Below are 15,962 nucleotides of genomic sequence, written 5' to 3' on the forward strand. Positions count from 1 at the left end.
ATGAAAATATTCAAGTGATGTTGTGATATGTAGACATTTCATTCTAATAAACAAAAAGGCAAAAAAAAAAAAAGGTGGTGATATGATAGTTAAGATGCTTTAGTAGTCATGTAAATCTACTCTAAAGTTAAAATGAAAACAGATCATATTCTACGATTATAAAGATTTTTTTAATAATTGAAAAAGTTGTGCAAATTAAGGCAAATTATCTCCTTTTTCCCCGCTAAAATATTGTTATTATTGGAAGGAACCAATCTTTTTAATTCTAAATTTAAGTAATTCTAATCCTCCATGAAATCTTCTCCCAGTCAAACAAAGAATTTGGAGTTTCAAATAAACTCTTACTCAATTCTATCTAGAGCAAATTATCCTACTAGCCATTAAATTCTTAGAATGTTTTAGTCAATCAACTATTAATAATATATTTTTATTCATTAAATTATGAAAAGTATAAATTTTGAATCATTTCATCTGACTATTAATAGTACGTCTTGTAAGTCATGCGAATTTTTAAATTTGATAGAATTAATGATAATATTAGATTGAATTATTTAAAATTTATACTTTTGATAATTCAATAATGAAAAACGTACTAATACTTATTAAATGATCATATTTTGACTATTAAAAAAGTGGAGTGCCTATCCCAATAATTTGCTCTCCTATCTATTAGGCAAACCGAAGAATTGCAATGTCTTGGGACTGGAATTCATAGAATTTCAATTCTACAAGAATACAATTCCAACTCCATAGCTTCTAAGGCAAATGTAATTAAAACCGGTTCATTTATTCAGCAGAGTTACACACTGAAAGTGTACGCTCGGCAACGATGATTAGCAAAATAAGGTTGATCGGACGGCCACTTTCGGCAGCGGTTCTGGCGCAGCTACAGCTACCGACGTATTCCAATTGTTACTCCACATTAGTGTCCCCGTCAGCGACAACCGCGTCATCATCTGCTGCTGCTATTGAAGCTGAGAGAAGCATAAGGGATGGACCTAGAAACGATTGGTCTCGGGATGAAATTAAATCCATCTACGATTCTCCTCTTCTCGATCTCCTCTTTCATGGCGTTTGTTCCTTTCTCCCTCACTTCTAATTATTTTGAGAATTGAAACCACTATCTATTTAAATTTGGAAGACATTTTTTTTATTTTGTTTAATTTTTTAGTATGAATTTTAATAGTGAGAAATTTGTTGATTTTATAGGCTCAAGTTCATAGACATGCTCAAAACTTTAGAGAAGTGCAGCAGTGTACTCTTTTGTCTATAAAGACCGGAGGCTGCAGTGAAGATTGCTCATATTGCCCTCAATCATCTAGATATGATACTGGACTCAAAGTTCAGAAGCTTATGAACAAGGATGCTGTTTTGGAGGCAGCTACAAAGGTCAAATTGTTTTTTTTTTCTTCTATTATTTGAGAAATGATTTTTTCCCCTCTTATGAATGCTGTAAGAATGGAGGAAATCACTTTTTTTTTACCAACATAATTCGCTTTCTTTTTTGGTTGGTTTCCTTAAGTTGGAAGCACGTATGGCCTTGATAGAATTGTGATGAGTCTAGGAGTACTTAGATAACATGGCGAGAGATAGACTGTGCGACTTCTTGGTGATGCCCTTTTTTTTTGGTGTTGTAGGTCCATAAATGAGCTATAAAGTTGTAAATATGTCTGTAGGGCTTCACATGAGATCAGTGAAAGTAAAACCATGAGTTTTGGAGCGAGAAAATCATGCAAGGTTAGTAGAATGATGAGTTTTGGAACAGGAAATAGTGTGGGATAAGTTATTATGATGAGCTGTTGGGTATTGGAGGTCAAAGCAGTGAATTATGGTTTTCATTGCTTTTCAAAAGCTATGGAAATGACAGGTACAAATGTCAAGTATACTTAAGCAGAAGTTATGGTATCAGTATTTCTGCATATTTGGTGATATGGACACTCATAATATTTATGGAGTGTGGTTTCTGTTTCTTCCCTAAACTGGATATTCTCATGTATCAAAGGTCAAACTTGTTAGTGTATCATGAGTTAGCAGGTGGTAGGGTGGAAAGCCAAGAATCTAATCCATTTTAGGCAGTCTTGTGAGGCATGTGATAATTCTTGTGCTTTATCCCTTGGCAAAGACTGTTCACAATCTGGATGAAAAAAATGCAATTTCTTATTGATGTTGGAATCTGCAGTCTCTATTGGTTATTACATTTTTACAACTGTTACTGGCTTGTATATGTGCAATGCTCTCTTTACCTTTGTCAAAAAGCATCATGCTATTCTCACCTAAACATGTACTTATTTTATAACAATGTTATTCTCATTGAGGGAGCGGCATCTCATCTCCATTCCCATCTTTCCTGGTTTTGTTCACCTAAATGAAATTATTATGGCCCTTTGCCTCTTGCCATGTCAATGCCTCCAATACAGGGCATCTGATTACCACAATGACATGTCGATTTCAAAGAATGGACGCCAAGCATGAGTAAAATCTTTTAAAAATTGAACAGAAAATCTCATCTTCTTCCACACCTGCATGGGTTCTGCAGTCTTCTTTCTTGATTGATCATTGCTTTCCTGTCTCCCAGTAGATCTGTTGCATTGTTCTAAATGTTGGAATTTTCATGCATCTCTCCATCTTAAGTGAATTTTGTTAGGAAATGAGCCTTGGGTGGTGGTTGGAACTGAGAAACCACCTATTGCTGCTGCTGGAAAATAAGGTATCCTCATGAAGTTCCAGTATTACATTGATTTACCTTAGGTTCATCAGATTGTATTTTAAATAAAGTCACCAAGATATAGAATACTGAGAAACTAAGTCCTTTGGTTTCGTCTGGCAATACAAGTCCTTCCAAAATCTGCCACAACCTTGGAAACGCAAGGTTGAGAATCAAATTCATCTTATAAAACCATTTTGATATAGTAATTGACAAAATAAAAAGAAAGAAGATTGCAAGAATCAAATAAAAGAGTGAGAAGAGAAGATAGTCTTTTCCAGGCTATGTAGCGTAGAGGGTCAACTGGCAGAAAGAAAAGAGGGACAATAGAGACAAGATTTGCAGGGAGGAGAGAGGGAAGAAAAGGAAGAAAAAATGAGAAATGGTTTCACATTCAGAGCATTCCTATTGGCAAAGCAAGTTATTGGAAAATATTAAATCCCATTACATTTATACACAGTCCAAACTTGGGAACCACAATTTGATGCTCCTTCGGCTCCTGGAGTTGCCATATTTTGACATTAGGTGCCCAGCTATGCATTTCCCTCCCTGCTTACCTGATACTTTAGTGGCAGGCATGGTATCGTCGCTGAAGAAGTTTGCATTATTGTATTAAGACAGACTTGCAGAGAGGAGAGAGAGGCAAGAAAAGAAAATATGAGAAATGGTTTCACATTCAGAGCATGCCTATTGGCAAAGCAAGTTATTGGAAAATATTAAATCCCATTACATTTATTCACAGGTCTAAACTTGGGAACCACAATTCGATGCTCCTTCGGTTCCTGGCATTGCCATATTTTGACATTAGGTGCCCAGCTATGCATTTCCCTCCATGCTTACCTGACACTTTAGTGGCAGGCACGGTATCGTCGCTGAAGAAGTTTGCATTATTTTATTAAGACAGACTTGGTTTAAGTTTTTGATATACTTGTAAATGACTAAACTATTTCTTGAACCATTATATACTGTGTTAACCATCTTTTCTGACTTCAACCTCACTAACGATAATACAAAAACTCGGTGTTTTTATTCCTCTGTAGGCAAAAGAAGCTGGTAGCACGCGTTTCTGCATGGGTGCTGCATGGAGAGACACAATTGGAAGGAAGACAAATTTCAATCATATCCTTGAATATGTTAAAGAAATAAGGTAATAGACCAAATCATTTGTGTATGGTGATCAAGGTGATTAAGGGTGCTAAAACTAGTATTGTAGTCCTATTAGAACTGACCTGAGTTGCTAAAACGAGGGCAATCTATCATGTGGTTCCTTTGTGGTTTTCATGAAAAAGCTGTTACTGATTCACGTCTTTCTCTTGTCCAGTACAAATTATGTCCCAGTCAATCCTAGATTTTCTTTTGTAATGTATAAGGATGTCAACAATGAAAAGTTTAGTTCCAGAGTGGTAAGTTTTGGGTAAATTCAATCTAGCTTTAGGTTGTCACACTTTGGAAGGTTTATTACCACTTTGTAGTCTCTTTTTTGTTTAGTTTTGTCTTTGTCCGAGTGTATTTAGTAAAATTTTAAGCTTCTAATACTCTTTTAGGATGTTCCTATACTTTAAGCAGCTCTGCTTTAATTTTTTACTTTTTTTTTTTTTTGCTTGTCTCGGGAATCCATAGTTCATTTCAATCAGTTTTATTTGTGCAGCATGGTAGATGAAATATTCAAAATATATTTGATTAAAAACGAAATTAGTTCTCGTCTCTGGCATGAAATTAAATTCTGGAGAAGTTCTTCGATTTTTAAGATAGTCAGAAGCTATGTATAGACTAGCTGCTGGGGTGATTCCTACCATTACTGTTTTCTTCTTTTTCTTGTGGTGACTACCAGTGGTAAAGAACAATCACCTATGTTTTAAATTCTAGTTCCCAGAGATTGCACGCTTTTGTTTCTTCTGGTTATTTCTCCTGCAGCATGTTTATCTATCCTTCCCATTTCTTCCAGATCGACTTTAAGTTGATTCTAAATCAATTTCTTAAAGAATATTTGCTATCTGGCTGATATATCAGAGAGAATTTGTTTCCATTTTGTTTTCAAAACGTTTCTGCATTAGCAATTATGTAAAATGCATATCTCATCCCTCATTTTTCCAAGTTTTCTCTAAGCAATTCAATGAGAGATTTTGGATGGAATTTGCTGGGGGAAAAACAAATTATGCATAATCATACTTAACCTGCTTGTAATTATAGTTGAGTTGGAATTTGGCCCCTGAGATTGAGTATCTGTTTGTTCCCGAGAATATGGATCAAACCACTAAGAAAAATGGTGAAAAATGTTATATGCTCTTTATTATTTTGTGCATGGACTAATTTCCTTTCTTTTTCTACTTTGTTTTGATTTTTCTTCTCAATTTTGTCATATCAGAACTGCCTCTCCTCTCCTAGTATTCTTGGCATACGGGGGGATTGGGATTGATAAAGCTATCCATTTTTTCTAATGATAATTTTGATCACATGATTTGATAATAGCACACTAAGTCATACTTGAAAGTACAGGTTCACAAATATGTTTGTATGGAAATAACTGATACTAATACTAGAAAATGCCCTTATTTTTTTTCCATTTTGGTAAATCTGATTTATTCACTAAAGATTCTTCTTCAATGACTTGAAAAGAAAGAAAAGAAAACTAGTGCTTTCTGTGAGTTCTGTGTATGGTTTATCTTTTTTCCCCCGTTTCTTCTCCTGTTGTGGACAGTTACTAATAAAACAAGTGGAAAAACACCACTTTTAGTTTAAAGCACATTTAATCAAGTAATTATTTTATTTGCATACACAATATTGAATTAATTCTTTAAAATGAAAATAACAAATTCAATTTTATTATAACTAAATTGGCATAAAAAATATTTGAAGCAAACTAAAGTTTATGATGATTAAAGTAACATTACAGATCAAAGATATAGATGGGCAAATTAGTTGATAAAAGAAAGACTTTCTGTCATGTTCTTGAAGGCAAAATTAAGCAGGATAGTTGAGTGTTACTCTTAGCGGGTAAACTGGTGATAAAGTAATTTTAAGTAGGGCAAAGTGCAAATGTCCTCTGATTAAAGGGAGGGAGTGTAATTAGCCTATATTTGCAGTGATAAATGATTTAGGCTTTGTAGTGTAATAAAACCTATTCAAAAGATTTTGGAGTAAAAGGTTATCTCCCCACCCAATATGCATCAAATGTACATTTTCACTAAAACATGGCTTCAGATATCAAAGAAGTCTGTAAAAATTCTTATTCTGTTTCTGATTATGATTCAGTTGTAGTTTTGAATCACATTGAAGCGTATCACTCTTTTTCTCAATTTTGTGATTTATATCATGCTTTGCCAGTAGATTATTATAAAGAGTTTATATAAAAGATTTGTTCGGTCTGTCGAGTAGTCTGCATCTTAGCCTGTAAACATTAAAAGGAAGTCTTTAAATTCTATTCAGTTTGGTGGCATTTGGACAATTACATTACTGAAAGCAATCTTGGGAAACATATCTGCAGTGTAAGTTCTAAGTCAATGCAAATTCGTAATTCTAATGTATGCTACAAAAAAAAAAAAAAAAAAAAAAAACTTTCTTCTGAAATAAAGTATAAGTTTGTTTTCAATTTGAGGCTGTATCCTTTGTATATGGAGCAACTAGTAAGCGAGCGTGCTGAATCATCCAAGTTTCTTTACATGGGCTATGCTTCACTTGAAAAAGAAAATAAAAAAAAAGAGCAACAATTATGCAGTTAATGAATAGTATATCATATGAAGATGTAATTAAATCAAATAAATTCAATTGAACATTAATGTCTGGAATAAAGATTTAATTAGCTTAGATTATCCTACTAGGTTTTTCAAGTGTCAAGAAAAGTCGGAGCTTGCAAAATGGGAAAAGGCTTGAAAAGAGAAAAAAAGGAAAAAAAAATTGATTAAATAGTGCCATTCCAAGATTTGATTATACTGTGATTACCTTATTTTTTTACACGAAAATAATAAGGAAAAAAATGTCCTTTTGAGTTGGTATTTTTGGACATCAGTTGCCTATGTAAAAATACATGTTCAGGTAATCTTGCACGTGCTGATGGGCACACTCACCAAAAAACTATATCTATATGCCAATATATTTGTTGTAATACCCTAAGGCAGCCCTGTGGGAATTTCAAATGTTGTGCCTATTAAAAGGTAATTTCTTCATGCATTAATATTTCAAAAAATGAAGGTTTAACAAAACCATGACATACCACAAGAAATGTGGTAATAATTTTGCTACTGACTTTCAGTTGTGAAAAACTGGATGAGTATCACCTTTGATTCTTTAGATGTCTCATAGGAGATGTATCATGTTCCTTCCTGTCTCATCTAGATTGTGGCCTTATGAACTGTCTTTACTGTCATGTATCTGTATATGTTTAGAAGTCTAATTGCTTTCCATGTAAAGGAATATGGGAATGGAGGTCTGCTGCACTCTAGGTATGCTGGAGAAGCAGCAAGCTTTAGAGCTCAAAAGGGCAGGTCTTACTGCTTACAACCATAATCTTGACACATCAAGGGAGTATTACCCCAATATTATAACCACGAGGACATATGATGAACGCCTGGAAACCCTGAAATATGTCCGCGAAGCAGGAATAAATGTCTGTTCAGGTACTTCCATCCACCATGGTGATTGGTTTTCTTAAAATACCAGAGCTCTCTCTCTCTCTCTCTCTCTCTCTCTTTCTCTCTCTCTATATCCTTTTTTTGTGTCTGACAAAACATAGAAACAGCCATTGCTCTTTTTTCAGAAAACCACTAGTTAATTGCTGCATGCTGCATTTGGGAGGATCTAATGAGTTGTTTGCTATGCTATTTGAGGACTCAACTTGCAGAAATATGTGAAAACTAGTTACTTAAATGTTTCAACCTTCAACAATAATTAATCACTCAGAAACAGGGATGAATTCATTTTATCATTGCCTTGGAAGTATGAGGTGGTAATGTGACAAATTCAGATTGTTATGTGATATTTATAGTCATGTTTATAGTCATCATATTTATAGTCATGTGGTATAAGGCCATCCACAATAAAGATTGTCCATCGAGAACATGCTGGACTTTCTGATAATTGTTGATCACCAGGAATAGGGACAGAATTTGGTTACCATCGAATTTAAAGTGTTGTCTCGAGTTGTTGAATGGACTTCTGATGTAGGATCTCCTATCATGCTTATTAAAAAGAATTTGAGATTTGCATTGTCTCAATGGGATTTTTTAATAACTCTAGGTTTTGTAGATTACTATTTTTTCCTTCTTTTTCCCATAATTGTTCATCAAATCATCTTTCTAAGATTTTAAACCTGTTATTAGTGCTTCTAAACAACAGGAGTATGAATTGTACCTATCATATGGTCTTTGAGAATCACCACCTGTGAATGGTTTTGTCATGCATTTGTCAGTTGCAATAAGTGGGATGAAGTTCTCCAGAGATTGGTTATGTAGAGATGTAGTAAAATAATTTTCATATGATTTAATACTAAAGGTAGATTCGGATTATAGACAGTAAATTTTGAAAGCTACATAGGTGATAGACAACATTCAGATATTTGAGAAGTTCACAATTTGCACTTGTGCTAAACAAATCTGACATCAATTAAGATATTGTCATTAGAAACAACTGTAAAATTCTCTCTATGGATTTAATCCATTTGTACTGCTGACACACTAGAAAAACTATAATTTCTCTTAATGCTTGTTGCCTTTCAGAGTCTAGCAATCTTGGACCTATAAGCTAAACAGCTAGCTGCATTTTCTGATATATAAATTACACAGCCGTTTACATGGACAAAAGCTTATTGAGTCAACATATACAATGTTCTTGTTCCTAGTCTGTTAGAAACTGGACTTTGGCATGATGCAAAATTTTAAGATTATTTCTAAGCCCCTCAATTTCTGTCAATAGGAGGAATAATAGGACTTGGAGAAGCAGAGGAGGACCGAGTGGGTTTGTTACATACACTAGCTACTCTTCCTACTCACCCGGAGAGTGTTCCCATCAATGCACTTCTTGCAGTAAAGGGGACACCACTCCAGGATCAAAAGGTACTCCGTACTCCATAGGCTTTGAAGTTGTTGAAGCTGTGCCAGAGTAGAGACGTTCATCGTGCTATGTTTCTTGCATTTGTCATCTTTTATATCCAAGCTACATTATATATGGTTGCTTATGTGGCTTCACTTCTCACCTACAGTGGTGATTTACCTCTAACAAATATTGACTTCACCTAGGATATTGTTATCTGGCATAATACGTACTATATAAAACATAAAGGAGGAAGTATCATGCTAAGCTGTAAACATGTGAGCATCTCTGAGCATGGTTAATAAAGACAAGAAAGTTGCACTACCTGTCATGGAAATTACAGGAAATATTAATTTATGCATGTGAAAGTCATTCTTGAGCATTTCCCAGAATCTTCATATGGTTGACAAAATTCATATTAGTGGCACAATGGTTGCCAAACACATTATTCCAAATATTATGCTGGTTGACTAGACTAGGTACCTCATGTCTTGCTGTTAAAAATTCTAGAAACCAGTGATTGCTTCAGATAATTGTAAAGCATGTTATTGATGCATTCAGCTTTCATTCATGTTGTATAAGCAACAGTTTTGTTTAGCACTTAATCGAGCACATTATCTTCCATGAAACTCTTGCCACAAAATTTGGAGATCTGGTTTAACTTTTGTTTTATGTCTCTTAAATCAGCCTGTTGAAATATGGGAGATGATTCGGATGATTGCAACTGCTCGTATAATAATGCCAAAAGCAATGGTCAGGCTTTCAGCTGGCAGAGTTCGGTTTTCTATTCCAGAGCAGGCTCTATGTTTTCTTGCTGGTGCAAATTCCATTTTTACCGGCGAGAAATTGTTAACAACACCAAATAATGATTATGATGCTGATCAATATATGTTTAAGCTGCTTGGACTAATTCCAAAAGCTCCAGACTCGTCCGAGCTTGCATTGAAGGATGTTGAAGCCGAGGATATCGAAGAAGTAATTTCTTCTTCAGGTTAAGATTTGCTAGATTAAACAGGGAGTTTAAAATAAAAAACTAGTTTAGTTGTCGCAGCTTCCGTCTTGAACTTGGAGATGAAACTTGATCTTTTTCAACCCGGGAATTCAATCTTGTATTTCCCTTAACAAGGAGAAAAAAGGTTGAACATCAATGCTCTGTTTGAATTAGCATTTTTTTTTAAATAACTGTTTTGTTTTTAAAGTCTATAGTAACAACTCCAAAAACAATTCAAAAAACGCATACCCTCAAGCCCCTAGACCGCCAGATGTCCACTTACATGGCTGCAGATCACCCCATCAGGGCTGACTCTATCGACGCTGCTTCTTTCCTTGACGCCGTTGACGAATTAGCCGCCATTACTCATGAATGGGCTCCCATGGGTCACGATAAGTCCTCCTCCTCCCGCCTTGACCGGGCTGATGAATTGCTCCAGCAAGCTATGTTTCGGTGTCATGGAGCAGAAGTTAGCTAAGAGAAGCTGGAAACGTGAAATAAAATACACGCCTTTAGTAAGTAACTTCAAGCAAGCTGTAGACGTGGAATACTGGCATCACGCCTTTATGAAGTAAAGTAGACGTGCAAAATAAAGGAGATTGCAAGTGAAGGCGTGGGAATTAGAATCACGCCTTTCCTGGGAACAAGCTCAAGCAAGGTGAGCTTCTAAGCAAGTGGCTCTACAACAGATTCTGTTAACTCCTCACATGGCTAAGCTGGATTAGGAAGCGACAAAGGAGCTGGTTGTTAGCTAACTCTATATAAAGAAAGGATCAGTAGTAGAAGGATAGGATTTTGTTAGTCATTGTAAGGGATCATTCCCTGAGCATCTTCTTCTGTTTTCCTTCATTCTGCCATTTTCTTCTCTTTTCCCGCCCAATCTGTAATCTTCTTATTCAATCAACATCAATACAATTTCGTTTGGTTATTCATCAGTTCATTATTGATTTTTTCCTGTTATTAATCTTCTGTTCTGCATTAGTCTTATCAATCGATTCCATTGGAAGCAGCTCTGTTGCCTAGTTTCTGTTTGATACCATCACATTCGGTTTGAGGATGAGCTTAAAATCCTAATGGAAACAGGGGAGTGAGTCGTTTGATGTGACCCGGCTCCGGGACGGTAAGTGAGGAAACCCCAACTACTCATTTGACTCCGACGAAGAAGAATTTGACGGTGGAGGGAGTGAAATCCCAGTTGCCCATCCGCTGTAAAAATTTTGAATTCTAAAGATGCAAATTAAAATTTTGAATTGTTAAAATACCCTAAAATATATTCTCAAAAATAACTTCCAAAAACACTCTCAAAACACTTAATCACTTATAGTAAAAGATTTTTATATACATGCTACAGCAAAATATTTGAAAAATACTCCCCAAAAACACCTCTAATCAGGTAATTCATTGTCCCCTATTTTGTTTTCAACTTTATTTGGATGTGTTATTAAAGTTGGGTCACTAAATTTCATGAATTAGTACGAATAGACTTTTAAAGTGTAAAAGACATGACATTCTATATTGTCCACTTATAACATTTTGGAGGCAATAGTGGAAAAAACAATGTAATATCCCAATAAAAAGTCTGCAGCAGATTAACAATTTCAATATAAAAACCTTTGTTTGCTTAGAGAAATGGTTCAAGGTTTTACTTTCTTACAAATGGTTGACTAAAGTTGAAAGGGCCAAGGGATTGTTGTATTTTGACAAGGAAAATTATCCATTTAGTCCTTCAACTTTTTCCTTAAACCAATTCCATCCTCAATCTTTTATTTGGATTTATAAGTTCCTTAAACTTAGGGGCCAACTGCATCCTTTTAAAGCAATGCCGCCATTTAGATCTTTCCGACAAAAAAAATCAACAACTATAACTGGGTCTTCTTCAATCAAGAGCAGCCCCCTCCTTTACCACAACCATTCTTCTTTTTGCCACACACTTCAACCCCCTCCTTAATCACTACCACACCCATTTTTGCCATGGCTTTAAAAAAAACTTGGCCCCATAGGATAATTAGTGGCAACATCAAAATATTACATTTCCTCCTATTAAAAAAAAAAGAAAGTTATAAAATATGTCCTTTATAAATCAAAATTTTTGGCCCCACAGAAACTTTATATAACAAATTTTTAATGCACACTTGATGAGTACGCTACTGCTCAAAATATATTTATAAAAACTATTTTGATAAAAATAAGTAAAATAAAAAAGAAGCCAGATTTTATGAAGAGCACAATACCAAAAATTTTAAATAATTTAGGATAATAAAAATGATTATTTTTAATGACTGAAGAAGTATAAATAGCTTGGCATTGTGAAAGGAAGGGATAAGAAAGAACATTTTAAGGATAAGTATGTACCAAGTGATTGAAATCAATAAGGTTGTTGGCATTAAAGTTTAGGATTAATTTTTAGCTAGTTTGGGATGGTCGCAAGTCTTCTTTCATATGTTTACAAAGTGAATGTTCTGCTGCTATCCTTGCTGTGAATAGTGTCTAAAAATTTTCAGATGAAGTCCATACTATTTTTTTTTTCCTAATTGAATTTTACATTATCCAATAATTCCCTCTATTTAAAGGGACAAACAATTCAAGTATTAAAACTCATCTTAAAAAGGATTTCTCCATGCTTTTTTGAACTTTGATATGAAGACTATGTTTTTCTCCTTCAATATATTTGTTCACGAACACATATTTTAAGACTAATGAATGAAGTACCTTTCAAATATCAAAATATTTTCTAAATTTGAGGATCCTAAAGTCCAAAAACAATTTTGTAGGTGATAGGTTTCATTTTTTTTCATCCTATCAATTTGTTCGAGTAACTTTCACATTTATAGATGTTATGAACATAATTTTTAAACTAAATTCTAGCATACTAAACATCTTACATATTTGTATTAAATGCTATTATATTTTCATTTTTGTTGCACGTTGTCATCAATAGAGTGAGGTCTGCAAATATTGTAATAATTTTCCCATTTATAACCAAGTTGTCAGTTTTTAGAAAAGAAAAGGATAGATAAGGTTATCCAAGAATTACTTGCATTGCTTACCCAATGCAAGCAATGAGGAGAAATGACAACGGGTATTTAGATGTTCACCATTTTTTGTAAGAATTTAGATGCTTGTAACAAATCATTGTTTGATTGATTTCTTTTGCAAATGAAGCTTTTGGTCTTATTAGTATATTTTGATTTACCAGGCCAACTTAATTTCCTCTCAACTAATTCAGTGTAAAACAAACTAGTTATCTTTTGGGTGGGCAATGTGGCATTAAATAAATTAAATATGACAAGCATTTCACACAAAGATATAATGCAAATCACGCTGGATCTCTCATGCAACAATTGAAGATGAATGTGCATATCATATTCTCAAGATGAATGCAACAAATGCTAATGGAAGATAACACTCTTCTTTTCAAATTATATAGTGCCATTTATCCTAGCAATTGCACCTCTAGGTTAGGGAAAACAAATAGGTCAAACATCAATTTAGACTGCAATGTTCACCATATGAACAAGTTCAACATCATTGGATGGTGCTATCACAACCACGTTTTGCAAACTTAACATAAATGTAGCATCAAATCTACCAAAATGTGTTGGACCATGCCATCCAACTAATCCTATGCTTGAAATCACAAAATGCATCAGAATGTTTTGTTGGTCTACATCATGGACTAATAAGGTTGCCATAGAAAATTACGGGGAAGTGAATTTTACTGTTTTGGCGAAACAAGCATTTTTTTTTCTTTTTTTTTAAAATATTTTAATTGCAGTTTTATAAATAAAAAAAAAATCAAAGACTGATTCATCAGGTTCAAGCCATACTACCACCAAAATAATACTGCAAAATGGACCTGGCAGTGAGGAGGGCTCTATGGGACCTCCCCAGCCATTGAGCTATACCTCAATGTTTTGAGTTGATCTTTCGTAGACTAATATCCAAATTTTTTCTAACACAAGTAGCATGTTTATAAATATGCATAAAACTTTTATAGAGTTTTAACAAATCTTTATATGCTTGAATCGATTCAAGCCCATTTGCATGAGAAGAATAATTAGATAGCAATGTTTTAGATCTTTTCGATCAAAGTGATTTATTATTATTATTTTTACTTCATGAAACTCACAATTTTGTATTCCTATGCTAATGTGCACAATAATTAGTGCCAAACATGCTTGTTTATGTTCATAATTTCAATAGCATAAACTTTAAACTATATGAGTAACCTTCTAGTTCGAGCTTCTCTGCTTCCTTGATCCTTAAAAAGGTTACTATCGAATATATCTCAACATTGAAAGTAGACCAAAAGTAGCTTTCATCATTGACTCAAGTATTTACAACATTAAAGTCCTGTCTCCGGACTAAAAAGTGTTAGTGCAACCTATCAGAATGAAACATGGAAGATTATGTCGATGACACACTAGTAAAAAGTAAAAAGAAAGAGATCATGTGAGGACCTCAATAAAATCTTCATTGCATCAAGAAAGAACAAATTGAAGTTGAATAATTAAAAAAAGGTGAGCCTTCTATCTAAAGGTGGCAAATTCCTTAATTTCATAATAACTGAAAGAGGGTAGAAGCTAACCCCTCTAAAATCAAAGCAATTCAAGATATGAAGCCACCTCAATGGGTTAAAGAAGTTCAAAGGCTTATTGAAAAACTAGCTACAACTAGTTGCTTCTTCTCTAAAGCGAGTGATAGAAATTTCTCCTTTTTCAATGATATAGACAAATGAACGCCAAGTTGCCTTCGAGAACTAGAAGAAGTACTTGAGTTTATCATCCCTCCTCGCCAAACCTATACTTGGTGAGTTTACCTTGCTCATCAACAGTTGTGAGGGCGGTTGGCCGCCATCTCCTCACTCCCAAACCCCCAGCCCACCACGGACTGGATAAGCACCTTGAATACCACAAAAAAGAAAAAAAAAAAAAAAAAAAAGCTGTGAGGGCGGTTTGGACATAGGAAGAAGATAAAGTTTAAAAACCTATATATTATGTAAGGAAAGTATTGAATGATGCTAAGGTATCCAACTATTGGGAATTTGATCACTGCACTAGTAACAAATGGCGCGAAAGCTCAGACCTTTAACTTCTTAGCCATCCTAGTGTGATGCTAAATATTTACCAGTTAAAAACGATCCTCCTTAAACCCAAAATGTCGTGAAGATAGGTGAATCAGACTATTAAACTTAGTGCATATGACATCTAATCTGGCCCTCGCACGATTATTAAAGCATAAGGCTTATCAAATTTCATATTGAAATGGTGGAGAGTAGAGAGAATGACTTACAACTTTGCTTGAGTAAGAAAGTTCAAGTAAAACTACACTAGCACTCAAGTAGATATGGATCAAAGCAAGGAGACATTTAATATCCAAACAGGCGTAAATATCCTATAAAGAAAGAGTTTATCCATGCAAAAAGCACAATACTTTATTGTATGATGTAAGAAAAAGAGTTGCATACACAAAATTACAAAAAAAATATGTGCTGTGTTTGATAGAGCAAAAATATGACACTTATGTATTGAATTCTTTGTATCCACACTTATGTAAGCAAGATTTCACTAACTTGAATCGTTATTGATTTAATCATTGAGTTAACCATAATTGACCCGTGAAATTCTGAGTACATTAAGAATACTACATACATGTACTAGATAGGTAAATTAACACTACTAGAGAAGTGACTATTTACTATGAAATTTTCAACTAATTTCGTAGCCTATAATGATCAATAGGCTATGAAGCAAGTTTCATAGCCAATAGCATAGTTTTTTGCTACAAAGCCTTCAAATTGTAGCCATTTTTGTCACAAATATAATTCCTTCATACAGTAATAAATTTGTGAATAACAATAGCTGTGAAAATCTACTTTTCCCAATGAGATAGAAATCATGGCCATTCTTGTTGGGCAATGGCTATGAAGCGCCATTCTTGTTAGGCCACTTTGTAGCCAAAAGATTTAATCTTTTATCTATGAAATAATTTTGTAGCCAATGCAAATACTCATTTGGCTACGAATCAGTTTTGTGGCCAATGCAATTGATCTTTTGCCTACAAAGTTTGTTCCTAGCCATTGCTAATAGTCGTTTGGCTATGAATAAGTTATGTAGCCAATGTAGTTAGCCCTGGCGGAGCCACATAGAAGCCAATGGGGTCAATTGATCGCATTTAACTTTGGAAAGAATTAGTTTTTAGATTTAGAAAATTTAGAAAATTTTAAAGTTGCATTTTATTTCA

The 15,962-nt window shown here is 34.2% G+C and overlaps 1 protein-coding gene across 1 annotated transcript; it reads left to right on the top strand.

Moving 5' to 3' along the window:
• The first annotated feature begins 617 nt into the window (after positions 1-617).
• On the top strand, positions 618-9,876 carry LOC113734872 (biotin synthase, mitochondrial). Its single transcript, XM_027261633.2, has 6 exons — positions 618-1,072; positions 1,210-1,389; positions 3,745-3,851; positions 7,112-7,317; positions 8,612-8,751; positions 9,416-9,876. Exons 1-6 carry the CDS (start codon positions 830-832, stop codon positions 9,722-9,724), a joined length of 1,185 nt encoding a protein of 394 aa, XP_027117434.2. The 5' UTR covers positions 618-829; the 3' UTR covers positions 9,725-9,876.
• Positions 9,877-15,962: the final 6,086 nt, after the last annotated feature.

This window comes from Coffea arabica, chromosome 3c (assembly GCF_036785885.1).
Source record: "Coffea arabica cultivar ET-39 chromosome 3c, Coffea Arabica ET-39 HiFi, whole genome shotgun sequence".
NCBI lineage: Eukaryota > Viridiplantae > Streptophyta > Magnoliopsida > Gentianales > Rubiaceae > Coffea > Coffea arabica.

Bases quoted from the DNA above. Each gene is read 5' to 3' on its own strand.
- LOC113734872 (XM_027261633.2), top strand. From the start codon at position 830: ATGATTAGCAAAATAAGGTTGATCGGACGGCCACTTTCGGCAGCGGTT. The intron at 1,073-1,209 runs GTTTGTTCCTTT...TTGATTTTATAG, and splicing joins TCGATCTCCTCTTTCATGGC to GCTCAAGTTCATAGACATGC. The intron at 3,852-7,111 runs GTAATAGACCAA...TTCCATGTAAAG, and splicing joins GAATATGTTAAAGAAATAAG to GAATATGGGAATGGAGGTCT.